This window comes from Thunnus maccoyii, chromosome 6 (genome assembly GCF_910596095.1).
Source record: "Thunnus maccoyii chromosome 6, fThuMac1.1, whole genome shotgun sequence".
Classification (NCBI taxonomy): domain Eukaryota; kingdom Metazoa; phylum Chordata; class Actinopteri; order Scombriformes; family Scombridae; genus Thunnus; species Thunnus maccoyii.
Window position 1 is genome coordinate 17,620,050 of NC_056538.1, and position 21,065 is coordinate 17,641,114.

The window sequence follows — 21,065 nt, forward strand, 5'->3', positions numbered from 1 at the left end:
GCTTTGCCTTTAAAAAAATTCACTGTCTTTATTCTTCAGAACAAAGTCAGAAAAAGGCGGGACTCCATAGTTAAAGAACATCACAAGGAATCATCTCATGTATTGATCTTTCAGATTTATTTACAATCAATGAGCTGAACATTCACTAAACATGTCAGCAAATGTTAGAGAATACTCACATAAACCAAAGTATCACATCAAACTTTGACCTGATGATACATGAAAAGGTAACGACCCTGAACGTCTGTACAAAATTTCATGGCATCCATTCAACAGTTGTAGAGATATTTCAGTCTGGACCGAAGTGTTGGATAAACCGACACCGCAATCTTCAGAGCCACATTGTTAACATGGCAAAAAACATTTAAACCATTTTTTTCCTGACTTATCTCTAATCCCAGCTCTTTTTTTTAGCAAAATAGGACTGGATATTTTACTTTTTTGGACCTTTAAAGCCAATTCAAAAGAAATAAAATTCTGAGAAGGAAAAATGACATTGAGGTTAAACTGCTCTCAGTTCAGTGACATACACATCATGTGACGAGGGGTTGCAAGCAGGTCACAGGACAACATTTTAGATTCTACAAACAAGAAATTGTTAAAAAAAAAAAGGTGAAAAAGAGAAAAAAATTAAATTTAAATCATGATTATGATTATACATTTAAACTCAGTGTTTAATTACAGCTTCCAGTAATGCGTATTTGTGTATATGAGTAATTACGTGATGGCAGATGAATTATCTGTACGCTGCTCTTTATCAGTCTACTGTTATTCATATTTATTATTCCCAGTGAAATTATCTCAATGGACGGTTTCATGATGTAATATGTTTTTGAACGACTGTGCATCCTATTTATCAAGTGGACGGCCTGACCCGGGTCAATACCTAACATGATTAATTTGTCCCGGCTGAGATGAATGAGTCGATGTTGAATGAAAAAACATCAGGTCTGAATGAATGAATGGAATTGAATTCCCAAAGCGGCTCAACCGCTGACGAGGATGAAAATGCAAATGTATAGAATGAACCATGATGACATACAGGTGTGTTAATAAATCAGAAAAATGCACTGAAATACATCACATAAAACACAAAGACATAACACTACTGTATATTTCTACGTTACTTTTTGCTTGTGTTGGTTTAGATTCTTGCTGAAACAATGAATCAAGTAGTCCTTTAACAAAATTATTCAGCACCCCTTTCATAACTGGTTGATAATTTTTAAAGCAGAACAGTCAGATATTATCTGGTTCCAGCTTCTAAAATTTGAAGATTTGCTGCTTTTCTTTGTCTTATAAGACAGTAAATTTAATATCTTTGAGTTTTGGACAAGACAAGTTATTTGAAGAGAAATTATTCAGAGCAATTGTGGGAATTATTTTACTATTTTTTGATATTTCATAGCTGATAGATCAACAAATCAATTAATCAATTAGCCAGGAAAATAATTGGCAGATTAATCACTAATGAAAATAACTGTCAGTAGTTGCAGACGTAGGTTAAACTGGAAAAGAAAAACTAGAAAACAAACACAATTAAGATTTTCTTAGAATAAGTAAAGAAAAAATATCAAATAGCTAAATGGTTCTGCTAATTAACATTAGCTTATTAACACTTAATAGCAGGTTACCATGAATTAGGGTCACCTACACAAAAGCAAAAAGGCAGACATGCAGACGGATCAGTAATTATTGATTAGGGCTAAATGTTTCCATTATTTCAGCAGTCACTGGGCAAAGTTGAACTGACATGCAGATCTTTGTGGTCTCAATCTGCTCTGCAGCTGCTCAGCTAAAATGGTCCTCAGATGACCTTTAGCTTCTGCAACATGTATCTAAAGTATAAATATTCTTGTCTGAACAAAGCTGTAGACATTCAGCAACACTGTAACTGACAATTCCCCTTTTCAAATGAGTCCTTGAATGCCTCGCAGCGAAATAAAACCTGATCTGACTCCCACACAAACCTCGCTGACCACCCAGCTCCTGTCAGCATTTTATGGTGTGTGTGTGTGCGTAGGTGGGTGTGTGTAGGTGTGTAGGTGGGTATGTGTATAAGTGTGTATGAGTGTGTGTGTCTGTGTGTGTGTGTAGCCACAGGTCATTAAAACACTACAGGAAGCAGAAGGAGTCAAAAGGAAACACTGGTAGAGGTGTGAGCAGGATCACTACCAGCAGACAGATGCCAAGCTGAAAGATTCACGAGGAGCCACACCTCTAAAACACACACACACACACACACACACACACACACACACACACACACACACTCACGCACACACATACACACACGTAGCTGCTTCTCATTAATTATTAAATCTTCCATCATCTTTCATCAAGCTCAGAAGGACATTCATCTCCTTTCTATCTGCAAAGACAGCAGAAATGCTTGAGTACTGCAGATCAATAAGCCGATAGACTGACTGGTCTGTCCAGTAAACGAAGGAAAATTAGACAATAAACGTCAAACGAATGAAGTCTGACGGTGACGAAAACAAACGTGTTTGCTATAGAAAATGTGACAGTGCGTGACTGTTAAAGCTTCTTGCAGGCTAAGCTGAAATCCTCACTGACAAAGAGCGAACTCAACCTCTGGGAAGGACAGAAGGGGGTTGTGGGTTAGAGGGACACACACACATACACACACACACACACACACACACACACACACACACACCGGTGAAAGACAAGCAGAGGAAATGGCAGACTGTCTGGGGGAGACCCCTCTCTTCCCCCTTAGAGGAAGACATAAATAGACGAGGATTCCTGGTCGAGTGCCAGGATTTCCACTCCTGATATTTTCCAGGAGGATTCCCAAAACGCAAACAACAACAAATGTACCTGCAGTGTGTGACGAGACTTTATCCGACCAAACAAACGTAGATTAATTTGTGTGAGTTCAATTGATTTAAATTCATTCAGCTCTCACACATTCACACCTTCAACAACAAGGACATATCCATCCCATTCCCACGCGCCCCTTTTTGTGCCCCCTGTTTTATCATTCCCTCCCCTCCTCAATCCCTCCTCCTTCTCCATGGCAACGGAGAATGCCACGGCGATGATGTCAGCCCTTTCACAGAAAAAAAAAGAAAGAGGCATTACCTCATCATGCTAACCCCCCCCCCAGTCGCTCTTTATTGGGTGGTTTCAAACAGGAAATCCCTCAGCCAATCAGGCTTCGGTGTGTTCCCCCTGACCTTGGCTAACACAAGCTCAGCAGCACGAACACCTGCATTAACCCTCCTGTATTTGGTACTTTTAAAGGAATAAAATAGAGCAGAGGACAGCAGGTTGTGAATTTTAAACAGTGAGGCCCTCAATGGCCTAAACAAATGCTTCAGACTGAGGCTCTTTATTCGGAGCTCGTTGGTCTATTCAGCCGGTAAACAGGAGCTCGGGCAGACTGTGAGCGAATGATGTGCACGGCAGCAAATTCCTTTGTGAGTGTTAAGCCGTCAGCACAGTCAGTCTGGGGCCTTCTCGCTTGTTCCACTGCCGGGAAATGATAAAAGGTTTCAGCGAGCTATGGGAACCAGGATGATGATAAAGGTTCAGTAGGATTCAAGAGACACAGCAGAGCTTCTATTCATCAGCAGGTCTCTTTTACAAAACAGTTTACAGAATAGTTTGTGTCCCCAACTCTGAGCTTAAAGGGGCCATTACGTGCCTTTTGTGATTGTCTGTTATTTTTATGCTGTTATGATGTTATGATGCCCCTTTTATAGTCTGTTCAAAGTGGGAATGTTGTGCTGTTTTTCCGCCTTGCCTTTCTATATAAAAGGTACGAATACAGAATGGGGGGGGGGGGGGGGGGGTTATTGTTGTTCCGCCATTAAGCCGGCAATGGAGGTAGTCACATTGCCAGATCGATGTCTGTGTTACAAGAAAGCATTATGGGGCAGCATTATGCCAGCTTTGTTTGGTTCAGTGTAAAAAAAGCAAAGCCGGCATAATGACAGGTCTTCTTTATAATACTGTTCTCTGTTTAAGACTGGCTAATGTTAAACATGATCAAAATTGCAAAACTTGAGGTGAACGTATGTAAAAATGCTCTCTGACAGTCAAAGGCCAGGCTTCGACCTGCTTTGCAAGCTCCGTTTGCAAAGTTTCCTCTACTTCCCCATGAAACTAATGTCATTCGCACATACCCACAAAAAGCCGAAGCTCCATTTGCAAAGTTTCCTCTACTTCCCTATGAAACTAATGTCATTCGCACATGCCCACAAAACACCGTCTGTTCTATAGCCTTTATTGCTAAGATCGTTCCACGGGTTGTTCGTGTTGTCCACTCGCATGTTTCAGATCTGATGTTGGCTCGAACATGTGCGGATGTTTCTGAGAAGTTAACACTTCGAGTAAAGAACAGGAAAAAGAAGTGAAATCCAACCAATCACCAACCAATCAGAGTAGATTGGACTCCTTGGGAAGGGGGCTTTAAAGGGCCAGTATAAGATACATAAGATGTTTTTTGAACTGTAAATCCTGTAAAGATATTCAAGCAGAGCCCCAGAATATAAATATAGACCTATAAATATGCTTGATACGTCCCCTTTAAATACAAACAGGAGGTATTACATGACAAACATCTGGTGATGAGTGAAAAAGTTGCACAGTGAGTGAGTTCAGGAAGCAGAATCTCAGTCACATGTAGAGCTGAGAATTCAGTAACAAACATTAAAAGTATCATACTTCAACACACCTTGACTCTCCCTTGAATGAGAAATATTGTGTGTTAAAATCATAGACTGTATAAAAATATGGACGTAGTTACCATGAAGTCACCCGTTGGTTTCTGAAGAGCGGTTTTGAAGCTCAAAGAGAGCCGCTCTGGCTGTCGCCATCTTGGCAGTGTGTGATGCTGCCTAACTCCCAGCCAATCAAAAATGGCAAAGAGGCGGGCCGAATTGCTGAAACAAGCCACCTAGCGGCTGGCGGACCTGTCACTCAAAGCAGCCAAGTCCTTCATTATGCATAACTTTACGGCTTAATAAAATTTAAACGGGTGAGTTATAAAAAAAATTCACCCCCCGTACAGTTGTCATGAAAGGGGAAATTAATTATAGAGACCAAAACCATTTTTTGTACCAGGCTGTAAACATGTTTATCTCTGCTGCAAAGTTGGGCGTTTTAACATGGGGGTCTATGGGGAATGACTCGCTTTTGAAGCCAGCCTCAAGTGGCCATTCAAGGAACTGCAACCCTGAAGGTTGCCGCTTGGTTAAAATGTTCACCAAATGGCTTTTTTCCCAAAGCTTTTTGCCCTTGAGTTTAAAATCTGTGTGGTGTTTATAAAAACTGTGTAGTGCAGCTAAACTTCACAGTTGTGATGAAGCTAAATGAACCGTGTGACTCCACTTGTCATGCATTATTGCTCTCTTATGACCCAACCCTAATTTCATGACTGAATTTAGACCAACTTTTAGTAAAAGCGTCAGAGGTTCACACACACACTAAGAATATATCTAATAGATCATTCATTTTGGTCTTTAAAATGAAAAATGTCGATCGATGTTTCCCAAAACCCAAGATGCTAAAATGTCTTGTTTTGTCCCAAATAACAGTTGACAACCCAAAGATGTTTAGTTTATTATCACTGAAGACTAAAGAAAGCAGAAAATATTCACATTAAAGAAGCTGAAACCACAGAATTTTAGCATTTTCTATTAAAAAATGACTCCAAATGATTAAAATGGTTGGTAATTTATTTTCTGTTGATCAACTATTCAATTAATCAACCTACTGTCATATGAAGGTAATGTGAAATGAATCCAAATTAAAGCAGGTTAGTGCTGAGGATCAGCATCCATACTATAGTTATTCAATAATAGAGTTGAATATTTTGACAAATGCTGACAAAGACTGAACACTTTTTCTCAGGTGATCAAAGTCAAACATGAAAGCAGCAGGACGAAATATTAAGTGTTAATCTTCCTCTTATTTATCACAAGCAGGGTTTAAGTCTGGAGTCAATGTGAAAAAAAATTTAATTTTCAAAGCATGATTAAAGCATTGTAGTGAGAGCCAAAGGTTAGAGCTCAGGAACAGACGATTAATCAAAATGTGGCAGCACACAGTGTGACTCCTTTCTGCCCTCTACAAATGTTATCAGCAGGTATGAACCCGGGGATGTTAGAGTGAGGAGGAGTCCGAGCTCTTTGAGCAGACAGTACAAAATATGAAAACTGAAGATTAACCATCATCTAAACGACAGACTTTATTTAGAACTCTGACAGCTTTAAAAAAAAAAAAAAAAAAGGTATTTCAGTGCAAAATTGACTGTAAAAGAGATTAAATAGTGCACACACTTGTTTGTTCCTACTGCATTCCTCCTACGATACAAAAAAAATATGTAAAAACCAGAAACAGCAGCCACCATAAAGAGAAACATTCAATAATATCACCAGAATTCACCACACAGACGACATCAGTCACATGTACGACAGCAGGGTTTGATTCACTGTGTGGCACTGTTGAGAAAAGGGGAAGTCAACAACAAACCAGGGAGTTTTTTTTATTTTTTATCCAAAGGGACAGAAGTTACTGACACAGATGACTGATGTGCTGCGTATTTAAGATGAGTAAATAATCTGAGCCCGCAGAGTGACATGTTTCAGTATCTAGATCCCTCTGAGAGATCCTGTGCGGTACATGACCAGACAGACTTAAATGAAGAGTGAAAAATATTATTTTAAACTCTGAATCAAGAAGTTTTTGTCTGTTACGTTCATGTCGGTTTAAGAGCTTCTGTGTGTAAACATAAAGGGAAGTCAAACACAGCTGAATCAACTGACTGATCATCCAAAAACAAATCATCAGGGATTAAAGCAAGAACACATTTATGAGCCTGAAAAGTTGTTGAGGAAGAAACGTGTACAATGTATTGAATTTAAATATTGTATGAATTTAAAACTGCTCTACGCCTGAATTCAGTCATGGTGCCTGAGGACTTTAACCCCTGAGAGCAGATTCATGTTCAGAGTTTGGTTTTGGACTCAAACTCTTAGTCGGCAGTTATTTTTAGAAGTAAAAATGCCAAATATAACCCTCAGTTGTGAGAATCTCTGCTTTTCTTTGTCTCATGTGGCAGTAAATTGAATGAGTTGGTTTTACACTGAAAATATTCTATTCTGTCACAAGTTTCTGACATTTTATAGACCAGAAATTAGCCAATTTATAAAGAAAATAATTGCCAGATTAATTAAAAATGAAAGTCATTGTTTCCTCAATATTAGGAAGCAAGAAAATACCGACGTTAGTTTGCTTTATGCTTCATTTATCTGACAGAGGTGGTCCACGTTAAAATAAAATGTGCCAAAATTAGCCATAAGCGAGTTAAAACAATATGTACACAAAGTCTTAAATGTTCTCAGAATAAAGTTTGTACATCTACATGACAACTAAGCAAACTCCATCTACAGAGAAAGACTTCGTTAGACTATGGAAAGCCCTGAAATTAGACAAGTAAGTGGCCCTTGAGTGGCAATAGTTTTGTCAAAAGTTAAACTTGAGGCTGGAGCAACATCATTAGTTAACCCAGTCACATCCTCCCACATGACTCCATCTTTCCACTTACTTTAAGCGTCTCTGCTGCGTCTTCCTGCGTTGGTTCTTGGCTGACATGTCGCCCACGGGAGCGAGGCTCTTGTTTTGACAGTCAGACGACACGCTCATGTCAGCAGCTCTGATGTTTCAGTCTGATGCACAGCTCGACCAGACTCACAGCCTCACTGTCACGACCATCAGTGACACTCTCGCTCTGTACTCTGTCTCTCCCTTCCTCTATTTCCTCTCTCAGTGCAGCTGCACCCAGAGGTTGCGCTTCTTTATCAACTATTTCCTGTCCTCTGCCCGTCTACTGGGAGCAGAAGTGACCCTGTGACATCACAGGCTTGGCCCACAGCGCCTCGTCCCACCTTTTGCCAACTTATTTTCTTCTTTTTAATTATATTTTTGTGCACTTTCTTGTTTTTAACATCGTGCAAACTCTTGCTCAAGTTTAATCTAATCTAAGTAATTTAAGCTGCCCATTTCCTCTGCTATGCAATACAATGAAATATTCTGGCTGCACAAATGAATTTTTTCTATTATCCATCATCTGTTAAACCCTTCCTCCTCTTCCTCTCAATTAATTTAACAAACACTGGAGCTCTGTGCTGCTTTGTTTTCTGAGGATGAACTCAGACATAGCTATTTTTCACCAATCAGGCGACTAGTTCAAGTGAGACAGTATCCCGTCTTTTATCACACAAGGTGAGATCACAGACGCACAAAGAAATATAATTTACGACGTCAGCTAACTGCTGAGTCTTATCCAAACATCCTCAGACATCTTTGACCTGAACACTGTTTGAGTAACGCCTGTTCAAGGTCGCTACTGAAAATATTTTAATTTAGATTACGTAAGAGTAAAGACCAACGATTAAATACACAAAACATTATCATTAAATCCCTCATTTATCATTATATATATGTACACACATTATCTGCTTATTATTCTCCCTAATCCTTAAATCTGTTGAATTCTCCAGTGCCTACAATGCCATGCTGTATGCTAGAGTTTATCTCACTTATTAAAACGTTTTTGGTCATTTTTATACTGTAATGATGTCAGATGTCTATGTTAAACTTAGTCAAAGATCCAAAATTTGAGGTGAACATATGTAGAAATGCTCTCTAAAAGTCAAAAGTCAGGGCTTCAGTCTGCTCTGAACACTTCGTTTGGAAAGTTAGCTCAACTTCCTCCATGACGTGACATCAGATTGTTCGCACATGCCCACTATGCTAAGGTTGTTAATATTGTCTACTCACACATTTTGGATTGTATTCGGACTCCAAAACGTAGTGATGTATTTGAGAAGTTTCCATATCGAGTAAAGAACAAAAAAAAAGTGAAATCCTGCTACTAGACAGGAGCTAAAACTGCCTAGTTCATACAGAGGCTGAACTGAGGGGTTACATAAAGAGCAAGTATAAGATAAATAAGGAGTTTTTCGAACTATAAATCATGCAAAGATATTCCAGTAGAGCTTAAGGAATATAAATATATACTGTATATATAGAAATAGATTCAAAATTAATAATTTGACTGGTTATAACAGCTTATATATGAATTATGATGTCTGGGGACAAACATCAGGAAACGATGGAGGTGGAATCCACACGGATCTCTCAGCCACACGTCACTATAGCAACAATCTCTATAGATTAATATAGATCACTATATACACAGCACCAACCTGCACAAGCTGTAACACACTTAGCTGAACATGAAGACTGAACATCATATAGCTTGTGTAACATCTACGCTCTCAGGACCTGCACTTTGTTCTTAGTTAAAATGAGCAACTGCAGGCAAAAACATACATTTCTGTCACATTAAACAGGGATTTATTTTTGTTTTATGCTTGTTTTCTTTATGTATCTAAGGTGCAAACAATCAGTTTACATCATATTTGATACATAAAACAAAACATCACACCAACTACTCAGCGTTATTTGTTTATCAAAGCTCCTTGGTTGTAATTATTCATAATTTCTCACAGCTAATTAGCTTCCATAATAGCTTCCCTTCACTGTTTTCACCTCATTAATGTCACAAAAACATCAACAGTGTTGGATTTCAGAGTTCAGGTTATGCATTCAGATTTGTTTCCTAAGGAGCTCAATACACAATCTGACACATAGGCACCATGAATCATCTTCGTCTGCCCCCATCGTGTCCTGCAGCTTCTGTTACCAGGCAGACTTCATCTGTAGGTAGAAACAGCTGAGTCACTGCAGCGCTTTATGCAGTCGCAGCCAAACGTCACTGTACCACCAAGCCAGGAGGTGATTTCTGACGCAAACCTACAGCATGATGACCGTTAAATATTTCATCATCTTTTGTTTCTTTTAACTCTTCTGACATACGTAACTCTAACTAGTTATCAGTCTTCAAACCATAAATTGGCCATTTTTGTCAACACAGTGGCACTAATGTTCATCCTGCAGACGTGAGTCAGGGTGCAGCAGTGACAGATGGAGACAGAAACGTGTCCAACAGTGCAGGACGTCAGCAGACGAGCTGCAGGCTTTGTGTCAGTTTGTCCTTGAGAAAAGGGGAGTCTTACTGTTGTCACTCTCACGCAGCTTTCCACCAACAGCTGCAAGTACGTCAACGTGAAAATGTGCAGATGCATCAGAAAACACACTTTTCACTCTACACGTCATCAGTAGACACACACCCGATTACAAAGAAAAAGAGATTTTTAGCTGAAGTACTAACAAAGCACAAGCCTTCGCAGTCCTTTGGGACGGCTGTCGGGTCGATGACTGTCAAGCAGAAATAGTTTTACTGGGAGCAGGACGGTGCTGCACTGTGCTGCAGTTCCTCTGCAGCGTGGCTCCAGTTTTTAGAGCTTGTGTAAAAAGAAAAGACAAGATGATGATCTTCAGTGTCACTTGATCCAGTTTCACGCACGTTTCAAAAATAAAATAAGCAGTTTTATTGTTAATGTAGCTACAGAAAATGAACATGAAGAAATTAATTTGCAATAATCTGGTAATTCAGACTATGTTATATAAATTAAACAATGACTTAAGATACCAGAGCAAAACTATAAAGCAAAAAAAATCCTTACAGTGAATAAAATGCATGAAACCAGCAGGATTATACAGGATGCTAATGAGCATAAGACTAGAAATCCCCTTATTCCTCACTTCCAGGAGGTAATATGAGGTTGAGACTGATTCCAGAGTCCCATCCTAACGACGCTGCACACCTTCCTCCTGCATCTGGTGTTGTGTCTTTTCTCAAGTGTCAAAAGCTACTTTAACTTAAAGGGTAATTCTGGTATTTTTCAACATGGACCCTATTTTCCCATCATCTGGGGTCTAAGCGACTAATGGGGACAAAAAGTTTTGGAATTGGTCCAGTATTGAGAGAGATCACTTCAGCCAGCAGCTGCGAAACGAGCTGCAATGTAATCTTTGGGGGCAAGTGCCTCGATCAGAGTACATCCAGTACAAGTGCTTGTTTTTCCGCTGACAAGCTCAGATTGTTATTATAAGTGTCTGACAATGAAAGTAAACACAGGAACTAGCTGCCTGTAGCAGCATTATGGCTAACTGCATCTGGGGCAGTTTGCCAGGTAATCGAACCATCCACATATTCATCCACGCGCACGGGTTTGCTTACATGTATGAGGCTGACTTTCACCGCACTTGGACTGTAAGGAAACTAAAAAAACATGCAATGACAGTTTTTCCCGTGGACTATTATGAGGATGATTGCGAGTGATTTCCTTTTGACTGGTAAACCGTATTTATTTGAGCAGGAGTTCACAGAAAGGAGATAAAACTAATGAAAGAGGACAAAACGAAGAATGGTGGCAGAAAGGCAACCGGACTGTCAGGAACGACAACGTTGACTGCTGGTGTTCCTGCAGTCACTGCTTTCCTGATGATTGAAGAGACTCTTTCTACAGTCGGACCTGTTGCTGTCAGACTCAGAAACTCTAGAAATGTCCAAAGATGTGAGTAATTCCAGCTGTGTGACTACTACAGCTGCAGTGTTTCCCCCGTTCATTCTGCAACAGTGGTAATAAACTAAAAGTCCCCACAATCATTTACATCAATGGACTACTAATGACTAATGATTACTAATGAACACCCTACGTTACTGTGGAATTGTTTTGAGTCATCCTCCCTCTCCTCATTCTTCAAAAGACAGCTACATGACAGGTACTGTTATAAGAGTAGCATAGCTCCGTTAAGGACTAGAGCAGTGCGTAATATGTGTGTGTGTGTGTGTGTGTGTGTGTGTGTGTGTGGTTGAGCGAGAGAGGAAGTGGCAGAAAAGTGTTGGTGAATGCAAGCATCAGAGGAAAAGGTTGGCAGTAAGTTGTCAATCTGGCAGTAAATGTACAGTACAGGCTACAGTGTGTCAGTTAATAAATGCTGCAGCTTCTCAAGACCAAGAAAATGTCTGTTGTTCCCCCAACTGCTGCAAAAGTGAAGGGGTTTAGCCCCGAAGTTAGCAACAATGGGTTAGCCTAACCTGATCAGGCTCACTTGAGGTGGACCAGCAATTATCATTTTAGTTTCAATCTCAGCTGCTCCTAAACAGAGAAATGCGGAACTGCTGAGTCTCTCCTGAGTTTTCTCAGCTTTCCAGGGGGTCTAAGACTACTCACATATTTCTTAAACCTTTCCTGTTGTGCACAATATGTCAATACAATCATTTAAATTATCTTTAAAGCCTCTCCTTTAATTCAGTCTCCCCTGATTGAAATCATTTTGGTAAACCAGGAGGGTTTGTTTAACACTCGTCAGATCATCTGCCTGCTCGTGTTTCTTGCAACAGAGTGAGCACAATGTTATCATAACTGATAAAGATGATAAAGATAATCTTTATCAGTTACAGACACATAACTGATTAATCATTCATCAGTTATGTGACTGAGTTTTTTTCTTACTGCTGTGTAACTTTGTCACCATCTGTGGTGCTGCTGTCATCTATGAAATGTTTCTGCTCTACACTTCCCACCGGCCGGTTCAGAAACACAATGTCTGGCCGACACTTTCACAGCTGTATTGTTGGAGTTTTTATTGGTAAAGTATATTTTTCTATACCATGTTCCTCTTCTGTTTATTATAAACAAACTACAGTTGCAGTGCTGCAGTCAGTTTTATTGCCATAGTCTAGCCATAAAGTGATGCAACAGATCAATAAAAACCAAGTTGGTAATTCAGTTCTGGCGATAAATAAGCCATATGGCTACATTCCTAATAAAGACAACACAGTGCAAGTTTCCCTTGAGCTTTGCATTCTGTACAGTTTAGCTCATGGACAAACAGAAGTCAGGAAAAACAGTTAATGTGAAAACAGTTTGCAGCCCTGCTGCATTTTCCCATGAAACCTGCAGAAGCTGCTGCTATTTTCTGAGATGTTTTTTTTCCTCCACCCAAGGGACTCCCTACAGTCTCCAAATAACTCTGTACACTTTCACTTTGTATTCTCATCCTCTCCTCTCATCTCCACTTCCTTTTCACTCCAGTAACGCACCATTGTGCTGGGCCCTGTAGTTGGACCGTCTCATCCATCCACATTTTTTGCTTGGGTTTAAGCTCCATTTCCCAGTCGCACCAGTAAATTTTCCACAGGAGTCTTGTCTGACTAGCGAAGCCATCTTAAATCCTCCTTTTCCATGACAATCCTGCTCCTCCTGAGGATTTGGATCTGGGTCGGAAAAAGATTTCCTCTAAATTCCAGAAACACAGTTTGCTTCGCAGAATGAGGATTTCTAGGAGATGAAAACTCTCTTTTAACAGACTTAGTAACTCACATGGCTTTACCATTAATTCAACAGTTTGATATGTGTGTCACTACGCGGTGGGTAGAAGCTGCGGGCTGATATCTGACACCTCAAAGGAGCAGCACAACATTCAGGTTTGAATCCGCTGCACAGACATCACACCTACTAATGGTGCAGCCACAGAGAAATGCAAAGCAGCACCTTTGTTTTCAGTCAAAGTACAAAGTGCATAAATATGCAAACACACAGAAAGTGTGAAACGAGTTGACACATATGAACACACTCAGAAGAGAAAACTGCAAAAATGCACAAAGTTAAAAAAAAAAAAAAAGACACCCTGCTGAGACCAACTACAACCCTTTATCCACGGTGAGGCAGCCAGATGCAGCTCCCTATCTGTGCTCTCATCACACACACACACACAAAAACCATTGTGGGCTCTGCTTGTGCCCAGATAAACTTCTCAGGTTTCCCATTCAGACATCCTGCTGGAGGAAATCATTAATGACACACTGAGCGGTGAGTTTTCCACACAGCGACGGCCAACCTGCCAACCAGCTCGATGGAAACACAGTGAAAGGAAGAGTGACGTGGACACTCTCTACCTGAATGCAGTGAGTCAAGAGGAAACTCAGCTGGTCAAAATGATATAAAAGACCTGATTATATCTGACCTGACATCACTTCAGGATCTGCTGCTGTACAGAGATATTTAAAAGAGACAAATTATTGTAAAGGTACAATCAGGAACAGCAGCTTTTTAAAAATCTAATTTCAAGCTTGTTAGCTAACTAATTATTGCTTTCAGAGACTTTAAGAGATAAGACGTGATGCTAAATGTAGCAATGTTTAGCATCTAGCCAAAGCTACTCAATTCTACAAACCTTCAGCAACTAAAAACAACTCAGGTGAGGTGAAGCGACACTCGTCGTTCTGTGACTACACACTGAAGTCAACCTTTCAGACTCATCCTCTATAAACTGACAAACAAGACGAGGCACAATGAACAAACTGTGAAACGCAGGCTATTGTTGCTAGAGTATGAAGCTCCTAAATGTCACTCATTTGTGATGTAAAAAAAATAAATACAAAATCTAGACCTTTTTCCAAATAATCAATTTGTTTAGTCTATAAAATGTCAGAAATGTTGGAAACCACATTTTCCTTCATCTGTCTGGGTGATGTTATTAAATGTCTCTTTGTCCAACCAACAGTCCAAACACAAAGTGAAAGAACTGTGATATAAAACAAAGACAGGCAGCAAATACTCACATGAAAAACCACTGAAACGATTAATCATTTATCTAAATAATCAATTAATCGTTTCAGCTCTAATAAACTCGAAAGGCAAAGCACACCAAGATGAATTAAGCCTATATATTTAGCCTGAAACCTCAACAGCCAATGAGGTAACAGACAAAGTTTAGCACCAACTAACAACACATTGCATTTCACTGATAAACTATGGTCTATTTGTGCAAAGACACATTAAAAATGATTGACTGCATATTTAAATTGTAGCGTTTTTTCAATAAGACAACACACACAGTCAGTGAGGATACAGAGCAAAATGCAGGCTGATTTCTGTCTGAATGCTTTGAGTGTTGAAATGACAAACTAAACATGAGGTTGTTTGATCTCCTGCTTGTCAGAAACAAGGTTTGCTCGACTGAAGGATGTGAGTGACACAGAGGAGAGGAAGAGGAGAGGAGAGGAAGAGGATGAGGAGGAGATATTACATAAGATCTTTGGTAACAAAAGACGCCACAACATCAACAACTCTGTTCTATTAATAATAAACAGAGCAGGTCTTGTAAAAACTGTCCCACTTTCAAAGTAAATAGCTTCCCACAGCTCAGTTTAATGAGATAATAAACACTACTGGGGATTATCAGACATACAGTTTGTTTTTCTGCTGTGTCATGGCATCATCTAAAAACAACAACAACACAAACAGAGAAGAACAAACATGATGCTGAACAAATCTAAGAGAGAAAACGCTCCCACTAAACAACAAGGAAAGCTTCACACATACAATAATATATTTGTTTTCATTTAATACATGAAATTCCACCAAAAAAGTCTTTTTTTTTGTCTTCGTACTTTTAAATTCTATCTGACAATCTGAAAATTCATAAAGGAAGTGCATGATGCAGCACTCACAGCTTCACAGAAGCTGCTGGCGGAAATATCAAATTGCAGATTGGCGAGCTGAAAGGATCGATGGCCATTAGTGTGTCTCGACCATCTGAGTCCCTTTTTTTATTCATGTGCATGAAGTGACTGTATAAGTGATGCTTGAACTTTTAAAAATCCGTCAGGCTGTGAGCGGCATACATAAACAGCCACAGATGAGCTTAAATACATGAGAGGAACTGGAGTCTTCATGGTTAAATGTCAAAATATGTGTGAAAATGTTTAAATATATCAGACTACACATTACCATTATCCAGCATATAACTGGTTTAGTGTAATTTGCTTTCTGCATCACAGTCAAGCTAGTGTGAAGAAAAAATAGTTGGTTGGTTGGTTTTAGAGTTTCACAATTATTTCTAAACAATGCAGATCCCTACATACCAAAATCTTAAAAACTCCCATGTCTTAGTCGACCAAGATCAGATGAGCTAAGCAGATGATTATATTTATTATGAAAAAAAAATCTAATTACTGGTTCACATTAAAAAAATGTGAATAGATTTCTTTCACACAAAGCGACACGTTCAACCTCACTGCCCGCACGCAACGTGCTGCAGCACAATTCATCAGAATGTATCTGAGAAGAAATAAAAGACATTTTGTTCACCATCTCCACATTCACACAATCTCTCTGCAAATATGATTTGTGATCACATCAATCTACAGCTCTGATTCAGTTTTAACGTGTCAGAAAAGAGCTGCTCTCGATCTTATGAATGTGCAGCTCATGTAGAGAACAACCTGTCTAAAAGGCCTTTTCACACCTACCTCATTGGGTCCAGACTTTCAGACTTTTTAATTTGATCCAAACCAAAATTACAGGTGTGAAACCTCCATTAGACCACGGTCCAGATAGAACAGCCAAACATTGGTCCAACGAAAAGAGGTGGTCTGGGTGCGGATCTAACTGAACTATGGTTCGGTTTGTTTCTGGGGTGAAAACATTTTTTTGCTGGTTCGAACTTTTGGACCAATAACAGGAAGTTCCAGCAGGCTATCGTCAGAGCTGGAAAAAGGATAAATGAGCCGCAGTAGCTCATGAGGAGAGAAGGAGACCAAGTTTTTAACTGAAATATGGTCCAATGACATTAAAAGTCAGCTTGAAAAATGCCGACACTTTCCAGGTATTTTCGGAGAGGATGAGAGAGAGGATATGAGAGGATGGAGAGCGACACAACCTGAAGATAAATAAACTGCAGCAGCAGTATACAAAGGTGCTGCTGGTAGTAATGCCAGAATAATAATATTATTATAGTGGCAACAAAATTAATCTGTTCATTCATTTTTCTCCATTTAAAAACAGTGATAGAAGTTTACCCGCCAAAAAAACAACACGCCAGACAGTGTCAGACACACGCCTGTCTACAAATCAGTCAATGTCGATTATGGGGAGACGCACCCACGTAGGTGATGATGACAGCATGTAGGTATGTCATGTAAAGTTCTTTCGTGTACTCACATAATTGTGATGTGAAACCACTGCAATGGTTTCACATGTAGCACTTGTAGCAGACTTTCAAGTGTGAAAAGCCCATAAGATTGAAACATAAACCTGCTTATTCTCTTCAAACGAAATCATTGGAAAGTAAAACCATTGTATGTGTGTGTGTCTTTTTAACGCATCAAAACAGAAATTTTTCAGGCCTGAAAGAAGCACAGAAACGACATCCTGCTGTCTCTGTTGCTATCAAGGAAGCATCGAAAACATCAGAAAGCTGCAGCACAAAATAAATCACAAACTCTATCTGATGTTCAAGCTCTTCCTCTCTCAAGGCCGCCAACGAACGGAACGAATACCAAAGACTCAAAGACGTAAGCAAGCACACAAACTATTAAAGCATATTTTCTCACAAGATGGAAAAGAAGGTGGCAGAACGTTTTCTCATGTTTCTTGTGCTCGCTGAATAGAAGAGAACTTAAAGACTGAGGTGCAAACATGTGCACTAATATGCTCACACTTACTACGTCTTTCTCGTCGCTCAGTATTTCAGGGACATTTTGACAGAAGCACAGGGAGACACTAAGGAAAAAAGGGTTGAATACAGCAGCAGTAAACTGAACTATTTACTAACTACTAACTATTTACTGTAACATCAAAACCAAACTCATCTAAGGCTGCAATTAATGATTATTTTCATTTTCTGTTTAAATTTTTCTTAATCAATAATCATTCTAGCTATAAAATGTCAGAAAACAGTGAAAAATTGCCTGTTATTACTCACCAGAGTCTGTTTGAATCTGCACAGTGCTTGTTTTATCCAACCTTATGATATCCATAAGATATTCAGTTTACTATCTTATGACAAAGAAAAACATCAAATGCTCACATTTGAGACAATGGAGCCGACAAATGTTTCTTATTTTTGTTGGAAAAATGACAACAACAACGAATTCATTACCAAAATTGCTGCTGATAACATTCAAATTTAAATACGAGCATACAAATTGATGTGTAAGAGTATACAGGATATGTTTTTTTTGGTTTGTTTTCTTGTTTTTTTTCTTAATTCTTTTGGTTTTATATGTCAAAAACTTGCATGTGATGGTAACAACCGGTTGTGCTATTTTATATATCATGCAAACAAGTACTTCTAATCCAAAATCAAATTAAAATAGAAAAAACAAATTTAAATTGTTTTCATTCATCCACTTCAACAAGGAGGTTCGCTCCGTCATAACGTTTGCAGGTTGTAAGGATGAGTCACAAGAGTTGAGTAATGCAACATGTTTACAAATTACACTGAATCAATCTCCTGTTTGGCCTCAACATGTCCACCCTGCTCCACTCACACATCTCAAATCTGAACTGGATCCAAAGTACGAAATCTGTTGTGGGTTCGGGCCTAACTGTGTTCTACTTCTCGCTCCATCGTCATCGTCCTACTCATGAGGTTCATGTCTACGTGTTGAGGCTGGTCTGTTTGTGATGAAAGAGTACCTGAAGCAAACGGTGTGCCAGTCAGTGTTGAGGGCCTGAAGGTACTGCTCATCGTAGATCCTCTGTTTGCATCCCGCACAGACGGGCAAGCTTCCTCCAGCTGTGACGAAACAACAGCAACACATTAAAGACAGACGTCAAAGAACAGGTTTTACACTTCATCATGCATGAACATCAATTACAGTCCTTTGGATGAGATGTAATTGCTGACGTGTTTGCATGCGCCTGCAATGCAAATCACCTCCGCTGGTTAATAATCCTGAAGCTCAAGAGAACATCAGATATGTAACACACAACCTGCAGAGTCTCTGAAATCCTTCATCATCAACATTCAAACTGAACACAAGCAACTGTGAACTGTTCCTCACTTGTTAGTGTCCACAGATGGCCGACAGACAATTTTAATGAGTATTACTCAGCAGGGATGTTACCAATTGATCTGTCGTATCACAGTATTTAATGGAAGCAGTCTGACGTTTTCAGAGTTCGGTAACATAATATTTACTTGAATAATGGAAACATAACTTATTTAGTCTTATTTACACATAATTAGGGCCGGCCAGGCTCGCCTTGGACCGGCCTTTAGTTATGCTGATATAGACTGCCAGGGGACTTCCCATGATGCACTGAGCTCCTATCTCCTCCTCCTCCTCCTCTCCATCTGTAAGCATTCATGTACCACTAATGCATGTTACTAACTTGGCTTCTTCCCCGGAGTTTTTGTGCTTTCTCATCTCAAAGGATGAGAGACTCTGAACCCCTGTTATGGACGGCGAGGACCATGTCTGCAGGGACGCCGTGGTGCCATGGTCCTGTTATTATTATTATTAGACATATTTCTATTATTATTATTATCGTTGTTATTGTTATTATTGTTGTTGTGCTTCTCTGTGTCTCTCTCCCCCTCCCTCGTTCTTTCTCTCTCAACTCAACCGGTCAAGGCAGATGGCCGCCCACCTAGAGTCCAGTTCTGCTTGAGGTTTCTTCCCATTAAAGGGGAGTTTGTCCTTGCTGCTGTCACCAAGTGCTGCTCATGGGGGAATTGTTGGGTAAATTAAAGAGTGCAGTCTAGACCTGCTCGATGTGAAAAGTGCCCTGAGATAAGTTTTGTTATGATTTGGTGCTACATAAATAAAACTGATTATTTGTCATTGGATGAGGTAAGAATCATACTGTTAACATAGTTTTAGCTCATTGAGTCAAACTGTTTCTCTATTCATCATTACAAAAACTTCTACTCAAAATAAGGGTTAGAAGGTTTTAATAGTCCATCATTTTTGGCAATAGGTTGAATTGAATTTAAAACTGTTTTTGGGCAAAGCAAACCACACTCGGTACCACAAACTACAAAAAAATATCAGATGCCTCTTCTGGATTCTGAATTGGAGAAGAAGGTTGCGCTTCAACAATGGGATTCTCAGTAGGCATGTTCCAAAAATATTAAAAATTTAAATTTCCTAGTCAAGGAGGACAGAATACTAACATTTCACTTGTTTATTTGGCTCACATCACATTAGTAAAAGGCTTACACACTTCAGCACAGAGCCTTCTTCAGAGCATTTTTGAAAAACGCTTCTTCTGGATTCACTGGAAAATCCAAATTTTTTTAAACAGGAGGAAGCCTGCGTGAATAGTGACACATCTATCAGTCAAACAAACACATTCTTCTCTTTAATTCCTTTTACAATGATGCTCAGAAGTGCCGTACACAGTACAGTACACACATTAAAATAGATTCTTACCAGGAAAAAATACATTTTGTTTTTCAAAAGTTTCTCTGTTGACTTGATAACCATCATTTCCATGAGATAACCGTCATTAGCCATAAACCACAATCCCCCCCCCACCAATTATCTTATGACAAAAATGTTAGTCATGATTAGAATTTCAGGAAAAAAGCAATTTGGCAGAGTTGGGACAGTTTATTCTGCCGTGCATTAAAGAGCGAGCAGCAGTGTGTGTTTGTGTGTTTGCTGCTGATGTAAATCTGCTCTCTGGAAATGATGAGGTGGCAGCAGCAACAAACATATTATGGTACATTATGATACAGTTAATTTGCCTAAGAACCCATCACACGCCCTTTCACATCCTGAGCAGGAGGCAGGAAGGCATCAGAGCACCGAGATGCAAAGTAACAAATGTAAACATGGTGGCCAGTGAAATGCATTTCATCCCTGGTGATCCTGTTTCTGTATGCAAATGATCACACAGCTGCAGTCTGACATTAGCAGGACTGTAATCTGTAAGAGGAACGAGAGGCTGCGGATGATTTCTGCTGCTTCCTCATGTCCTCGAAATGTCGGCAAGTTGTCTGAGATCCTGAACGTGCAGCACACTCAAAAATATCACCAGGAACAACATCTGAAAGCCAACAATATATCCATGATGTCACCTTTTCAACATAAAGCAGTTATTAAGGGTCTTAGGTAAAGATTATTTTAATTATCAATTAATCTGCTAATTATTTGTCCACCCCAGCTTCCAATATCAAGTTTTGTCCAACAAACAGTCTAAAACTGAAAAATATTTAATTTATTACAATATAAGACAAGTAAAAGCTGTAAAACTTCACATTTGAGGGACTGGAAGCATCAAATCTTTGGCACATTTGCTTGAAAAATCAGAGAAAAT

The 21,065-nt window shown here is 39.4% G+C and overlaps 1 protein-coding gene across 2 annotated transcripts in view; it reads right to left on the reverse strand.

Moving 5' to 3' along the window:
- The window catches only part of limk1a (LIM domain kinase 1a), a 57,515-nt gene that overhangs the window by 34,012 nt on the left and 2,438 nt on the right, over window positions 1–21,065 (reverse strand). The window contains exon 2 of one of the 2 annotated variants that reach the window (XM_042414709.1): window positions 18,435–18,534. In XM_042414709.1, coding sequence (XP_042270643.1) covers window positions 18,435–18,534 — 100 coding nt within the window. Of the gene's footprint in view, window positions 1–7,579; window positions 7,760–18,434; window positions 18,535–21,065 lie in introns of those variants that run through there. The other variant, XM_042414710.1, reaches the window with a different exon arrangement.